The following is an 8038-nucleotide window of genomic DNA, read 5'->3' on the forward strand; positions in this document are numbered from 1 at the left end:
ATTTTTTTTTTTAATTAAAAAAAATTATTTTTTTATTATGTATTAATTATAAATCTGACATTCATCCAAATAAGTAACCTTACCATCCGTATACTTACTCATATTGGATTCTTCAAAAGTAACAGAGCAAAAAGCTGTCACTCAGATCCAATTACCCTTTTTTAAAAGGACACATCCCTACTCGTTTGTGACTTGGGAAACTCAAAAAAATGCCTGTTGTCAAAGTAGCTAAGTTCAAAAAATGGAATATATACTATTAGATTCTTAAAAAAAAAATATATATATATATATATTATTAGAATATAAATTTTATTAATGTGTACTTTATAAAAATATAATAATATATATTTTTAAAAAAATATTAATTGAGAATTAAAAAAGTTTTGACAACCCGTCGTTTTGGGGTGGCTTCTCAAAAAAAAAAAAGTTTTGACAACTAAACTGTCATAAATAAGACCATAACTCCTAAACGTGACACTTCAACTCTTTTATTCAGAGAAAGTTCCAGAACATTGGGAATACTTTTCTTCAAGTTTATTCCTATTTAATATTAAATTTATCAGCATGACCAATCCACCATTATTTTTTTAATCTTTCACACCAGACGTCACCTAATGAATCACCCATCACCAATTAACTAACAATAAACAAAAATCTCAAACTAATTAAAAAATTAAACAACAAAGTCGGTATGATTTGATTATGAACCAATAAGAATTCAGAAAGAGATCCTTGATCTTTTTTCAACAAAAAGGGTAAAAGAAGTTTTACATTTACTGACAGAAAGGAGTTACACAAGCCCTATGGTTAAAAAGTAAATGGGCTTTTTTATGATAACAGGAAACATGTTTTTTTTTTTTTTTTTTTTGGGATGCGAAAAGCTCACTAAGCTCAGCATCATGCTCCTGCAAATCAACGGCTAAAATTCCACTGATCAGAATTTCACTTAAAAAAGAAAAAGAAAATAAAATAATATACATCGAAACATTAATCATTAATCATACACTATCAACACAAACAACGTACTATTATTCTAGGCAAGCTTAAATTAAGAATCGTAGTCTCGGCACCACAGGATCACCAAAAAAACCAAAATTTCTTTGGGTGATCTGTTTCTTTTTTTTTAACTTTTTAATCAGAAGGTCGGAACGACGCCGTATTGCGCTTCGGTTATAAAAGCCGCAGTGGACACGGATTTAAAGAGGCTGTCCACGTCAGACTCAATCATTTCTGTACGTTTCGCGAACCGGCCTTTGATTCTCGGCCGAGTTTCGGCGTACGCCTTTCGCGAAGCGTATCGGATTGTCTTCTCGAATTTCCGATTCTTCCTCTTCTCTCTGTACCTCAAAACCCTTGCTTCCCTATCAGTCCCGCACAACTGAGTCGCAGCCTGGGCCGTAGTCCCCGAAACCGGTACGTTCGGATCAACGCTCATGTTTCGGCCAAAAGGATACGATATATCGGACATCGAATTCCCGTCCGGTACAACTCCAACTTCCGAGGACGAAACCTGAAAATTTAATATAAATATCACTTTAGTCCCCCAACTTTACATAAATTGCAAAATTTTCAAACAAAGTCTTTGAATTTGAAATTTGAGGAAGTGATTGAGTAATTACGCTTTGGCTAAGAGAGTGAGAGGGATAGTTGAATGCAGAGAGCTTGGATTTGCAGAATTCGATATCGAAGCAAGTTTCGGAAATCGGAGCCGAAACCGGTTTAGCTTGAACCGGAACGACACTATCGGTACCCGAATTATGAAACGAGTTCGGGTATTCGAAATCGAGAAACGGGTTCATTTCGGCAGTGAAGAGCAAGTCGGCGGGTTTGACATCCGGATCCTCCACGAAGTTCTGGTTTGGGAGAACCCACGAACCGGCCTCTGGCGACTCGTTGTGATCGGTCGGGACCACGAGGAAATCGGTGAGCGGAGCGCCCGATTTGATGACCGACTCGGCCGAGTCAAAGAAAGGCTCCACCGGAACACGCTCGTGGCGGCGGGCGAGCGGGTTGGCCGAGTGGATATCGGAGTCGCACGTGACGCAGAGGGCCGCCGCGTCGGCCTTGCACGTGACGGAAGCCGGAGCTTGCTCGCAGACCTCGCACATCCACACGCGCTCGTGCCGAGAGTGGAGCTTGGAGTCGCAGGTCAAGCACAAGAAAACCGAGTCGACTCGGCAGAACAGCGCTGCCGGGTCGGACTTGCACGAGTCGCAAAGCTTGGCTGCCACGCCCCAAGTTTTCAAGGTACTCGCTGTTGGTTCGATTCCCATATCGAAACAAAACTTTTAAAAAAAAAACTGTGTTTGCTTTCTGGGCTTTGCTCTCTCTGCTTTTTTCGAGCTAATAAAGAGAGAGAGAGAGATGTAAATGTATATCTATCTAGTCAGAGGAAGAAGAAATCAGCGCTGACGAGTAAGAGCAGGACACGTGGGAGATTGGTAGCCACATTAAAATGGGGGGTACTAGTGAAATATTTTTGGGGCAAATAATGGTTTGGGAGTGGTAGTTGTCATGTGTCTGTGCCGACGTGGGTCCCAAAGTCAATAGATTAGATTAAGTTACAGGGCATTGCATAGGACTCTTTTTTTTTTTACAAAGAGTTATAGAAGAGAACTGAGAAGGGGCGACAAGAACAAGATGCCAAGCTGGTAAACACACTCTAAGCTCTATATACATTTTAGCAAGGGTAGAGTCAATAATTTACTTTTAAAGGGACCCAATTAAAAATTGATTATTATTTTTTCTTTTTATAAACTATATATTTGGTTATATATAATGGTGTAAAAACGTATTTAAGATGTAAACAAGTATTTTGTAAGATAAATTGCACCAACTTCTTTCAAGTTTTACGAAGTGACACTTCTTTTTATTTTTTGTTTGAAGTTTTTATAAATGCAAATATATATATATATATATATTAGACTATAATTGCACATAAAAAATTTTATTGTGTATATTTATTAAACATTTAAACTTGTCCATATACTTAATTTAGCTATTTAAACTTTTTTTTTTATCATTGTATACTTTCATAAATAGTAATTATTTGGTGGTTGAATAAAAAGATATCTATTTAGTAATATAATTAAGGAGTGATATTGGAGATAATATGCGTTTTATTATATAAAACTTATAAACTAATGTTTCAATATTAAAAAAAAAAAAAAAAAGGTAATTGAGAAATTTATTTATAATGTTAATATGCACCATTCACATTCATCTTGGTTTAAGTTTGTAATTCTAAAACAAAAAAATAAAATGTCTAGCCCATTCTTGTGACGGGTGGTCCATCATAAAAACAAAAAAAAAACCACTTTTATGTTTCTTAAGTGTTAAAGCATTCAAATTGAGAATGGCATATGTCATATGTTAGTTCAATTCAACATAAAAGTCCAAAATCCCCCATGCCATCCAAATTTGTAAAAGTTGACTATTGCAAAAAAATTTGCAATTGTGCTACAGTGCGATTGTAAATGTAAAATCGCATTGTAGCTCCATTGTATAATTTTTAATGTATTTTATTCCCTCTACAGTACCATATAAATTTATAGTTTATCACTATTTCTTTCATTTCTCTAATTCTCTCTGTCTTCCATCTCTTCTCTCTCCCTTCTTCTTGTTCAGCCCTCTCTACTCCTCAAACCAGTAACTACCTTTTTTCAAACCCAAAACCCCAATGTGGTGGTGGTAGTGGCAGAGGTAAGCGTGGTTCCATTGATGTGGCAATGGTGGCAGCGTGGGTCTAGGTCGGTGGTGCTGATCGGCATGGTGGAATGGCGAGATGGAGATCAACGTGGTGGGTATCTAGATTGGTGAGATCGACAATGGTGGGTTTCTAGAATTTTTTTTTTTTTTTTTTTTTCTCTTTTTTTTTTCTTGGTGGTTCTTGTGGTGGCAGTTTCTTGTGTTTGTTGTTGTAGTTGTGGGTTTGCAGGTCTGGTGTGTAGGTTTTTTCGGATGTGAGGGACAGTGGTGGTGGTTGGGTTTTTAAAAATATTTTTTTATGGTGTATTTTAGACACAAAAATGAAGAGGAAAAGAGACTGGAGAGAATGATTGAGAAAAGAGAGAAAGAGGAGAGGAAGAGAGAGAAAGAGGAGAGGAAGAGAGAGAAAGAGGTGATGAAAATATATTTTGGGAAATATATTTTATTGTGTAGATATATTATTTTAATGAGTAGAATAGGAAAATAAAATTTGAGATGTTAGGTGTGTTGTAAAATGATATGGTATAATTGATAAAATAGCTTTTTGAGATGATAAAATAGAATAAGATGGCATTTCCCATTGTGAATGATCTAGTAGAATTAAAACTTATTTGACATTTTATATTCAAATGATGGTATATTGGCACTTGGGCAATCAAAAACTAAGTTTATAACTTCGAGATTTGGATGTTGTCATGTTGTTACAGGACTTCACCTAAACAATTTGTTTGGGTGCTTTTTATTTTTTATTTTTTATTTTTTTACTTGCAATACATTAGAAGAATATTGCACATATTATAGAATATAATGATGAATAACTAAAGCTGAATAGTTTTGAACTTTTTTTTTTTGGTATTTAGTTTAGTTTTTTTTTTTTTTTAGTTAGAATAATATATATGGGACATATAATGAGATAATAAATGTAATTTTTATTTATTTATAGATGATAAGTGTAAGGGCACAATTTGGTTCTTAAGTCCAAAAGGTCATAGGATCTAGACCCAAAGAGCCCAATACAATGAATTTATAGAAAGTTGGTCAGAAAACTAGGCTCTAATAAGTTGGATGACAATTATTGTGGATCCAAATGACAAGAACGTAAAGATAGACTGGCTTTATCCAAAGAAAATCATCATCAGCACAATCTGAGGAGATTAGTTCTTGTATATATCTCTTTTGAATTTGGTTACAGGTCTAGTTTTTGTTCCTATAGTGTTTTTCTCTTAATTCTTTGATTCATTTCCCTCAGGATCTTATTTCTATTTTATACTATCTTCTTTCTTTCATCTCCACCCTCCACATGTAGACTAGGTCGCTAGCATTGATCATTATCCCATTAGCACCTTCCTGAAGTCTTTGGGAGTAGTTGTAAGACTGAAAATTACTGTTCAAATATCACTACTACATTAATGCGGTTAGAGAGTTAGCTGTAGAGCATTTAATGCAGTAGTGACAACTTTCTCTTAAATATTTCATAGTTTCCTTTTGTCCTGTGCTTTCATGATGTGTATTCTTATCAATAGAATCTCCCGGCATGTTACTCTGGATGGCAGAATACACCTTCTAACCTCTACTTTGCTTAGCCGAGGAGGCATTCCTCCTCAACCCACATTCCTCAACCTTCTCAATCGTAGCTTGCTCGTGAAGTTCTGACTCTTACATCTTCACTATCATTTATCTGTTCTCAGACCACTAAGCGTCCTCGAATAAGGCCCACGGCCTAATATATACTTTTGGGCCCTCTATCCCTACAATAAGAAAACAAACTATAATATTTGATTTTTCCAACTTTGAATATTGTTAAACTAAGATTCAAAACAAAATAGAAGATGATATTCTAAGGAATTTTTTGATTTTTTACAGTGAGAGGAAAATTCATTATTACAAAATTTAGCACAAAATCAAAATCAATCATGGATGATTTGCTAAATTTTAAAAAAAGCCAAGTACAATTTTAAGAAATGATTGAGTTGAAAAGTAATTAAAAAAATTGAAACAAATAAAATATCGAATGAAATCAAATGTGTAGAACTGTAGATCATAAAAGAATGGAATTAAATAGGGCTTTTTTTTAATTATTTTATAGTGTTTTTACAGTTTATAAATATATATATATATAGAGTAAAAAAAAATTATATATATATATATATATATAGAGTTGAAAGAAACATACATTTACTTTTCACTTGTATTTTCTAAAGATAATAAAAAAATCTATATCTTACTTCTATTTCATTAAGGAAATGAGTATCTCTGAACTTTTGAGAAAAACGCTTAGAAGTGGATGGAATAGACATTCTCTCGTAGTTTTGCCATTCATTTCTTACCAAAGTCCCAAATAATAATATATTAGAAATTATTTAATTTCCACCCTCAAAAAAAAATATTTATTTTCCATTCATTTTCTTCTTCCAAATGAGTTTAATTTTTCAATTAGTCATCACAGAGAAGGGTGGTCTAGTGGTCTTGGCGCGAACGCAAGAGTGCAGTGTTGCTTGAGATCCCATGTTTGAATCCAATGGGCGAAACATGAGATTTCCCTCTTACAGCTAGTCTGAGGGTACTAGCCTTTTGTGAGGTTAGGGTGAGATCTATTGTCACTCCAAATAGCAGTAGTCATGGCTTAATTCAACATTTCTTAGTAGGTAAATACCTCAATGGTCATGCCGCCACAATGATTGCTTCCGTTCACCCATTTTGTTCATCAAAAAAAAAAAAAAAAAAATTTCCAATTAATCCAAGCATATAATATCTTAATAATATATAGTTATTATTGCGTAATAAAAACAGTGTTAGTAATTGATTTTACTTTAATCACAATATCCTACGCGTTATGGAAAATATTGTACTTCCAACCTTATTGTTTGTTTTAATTAAAGACAACAAATCGGTTTTAGCCTGGACAGATGAACTTTGTCTGACAGAGCCCTCGTCTACCATAGCACCACGACCATGGTTAGATACTAATGCAAGGAGTTATTATTGATAAAAATAGGTTCTATAAGAAAACATGGTTGGTGGTTGGATTATAATTACATTTTACACCCAAAATTAAATACATCACTTTAAAGTTCAAACTTTTCGTAATTATTAGGTCCAGGGCTTTAAATTAGGTAGTACAATGTAGTGTTTGGAAGGTCCTACCACACGAAGTTAGGATCCATGAATTTGATTCTTAATATCTAATTAGGACAATTACTATTACCTTTACCTGCCTATGTGGCTATATTCAATGTGCTGATCTGTACAAGATAGAGTTAGCTACTGATACATGTCCAACATTGTTGGTGCTCTTGATCCACTAAAAATGGGCTCCTCTCTTACTAAAAAAATATTCAACTCTCTAAGGATTCGAATGGAAAAGAAAGAAAAAAAAAAAAAAGGATTGATTTTCCAGGAATTATATACTGTTTGACGAGCAAGAATTTGGCATATCTAGACACCCTATCTCATTCTTTTTCTGATGAGTTCTAGCTAGTTCAATTAGCAAAGTTTTTGATGGTTGAATAAGAGGTTTTAGGTTCAATTCTTGTCTACACTAAAAACTGATTAATGTCTTGATCTGATGATAAAGAACTATTATTAGAAGTAGACGCTATAAATTAAAACTCTTTAAAAAAATAAAAATAAATAAAAGCTCATTCTCGGTCTTATTAAGGTTAAAAAACAGTAATACTTCTAGAACTTCATAATCATTTTGTGCTTTGACATTTTTCTTATTTTTCATAATCACTACCCTTGTTACAGCCAACCTTATCTCAAGATAATAAAAATTCAAACCTATAAATTGAGTGAGGAAATTGCTCTTCCTTTTTTCCTTTTTAATCTTTCATCCACTTATTAGAGCTATGTTAGAGCATTCACAACAGTGAATCTAAAATTTTAGCTATTTAACTACACAAAAAATCATTTTATCTATTTTGCCTACACAAATGCTGCAGTAGTGGATCTATTTTAACTTTCAACACAATAAAATAATATACACATCACAATAAAATAATATAACCATTACAATAAAATAATATATCCTACTACTCAAAAAAAAAAAAACAAACCACAACACCAACCACAACCACTCTACCATCAGCCACAGCCATAACCACCACCATCGCCGCCACCACCACCACTAGTCCACAGCAGGAAAAAAAAAAAAAACCACAGCACCACAAAACACGGCACAACCACCACCAACACAACACCACAAAACAAACCCTTTTTACCATCAGCCACAGCCACCACGTCCAGTCGACAGCAGGAGGAAAAAAAAAAAACTCATAGCACCACAAAACACGGCACAACCACCACCAACACAGCACCACAAAACAAACCT

General features: G+C 34.1%; 1 protein-coding gene across 1 annotated transcript; it reads right to left on the reverse strand.

The window, feature by feature from the left end:
* Window positions 1-717: 717 nt before the first annotated feature.
* Window positions 718-2360, reverse strand: LOC112022208 (zinc finger protein CONSTANS-LIKE 5). Its single transcript, XM_024054785.2, has 2 exons — window positions 1620-2360; window positions 718-1510 (listed from the first exon to the last, which is right to left on the reverse strand). Exons 1-2 carry the CDS (start codon window positions 2271-2273, stop codon window positions 1136-1138), a joined length of 1029 nt encoding a protein of 342 aa, XP_023910553.1. The 5' UTR covers window positions 2274-2360; the 3' UTR covers window positions 718-1135.
* Window positions 2361-8038: the final 5678 nt, after the last annotated feature.

This window comes from Quercus suber, unplaced genomic scaffold (genome assembly GCF_002906115.3).
Source record: "Quercus suber isolate HL8 unplaced genomic scaffold, Cork oak 2.0 scaffold_151, whole genome shotgun sequence".
Lineage (NCBI taxonomy): Eukaryota > Viridiplantae > Streptophyta > Magnoliopsida > Fagales > Fagaceae > Quercus > Quercus suber.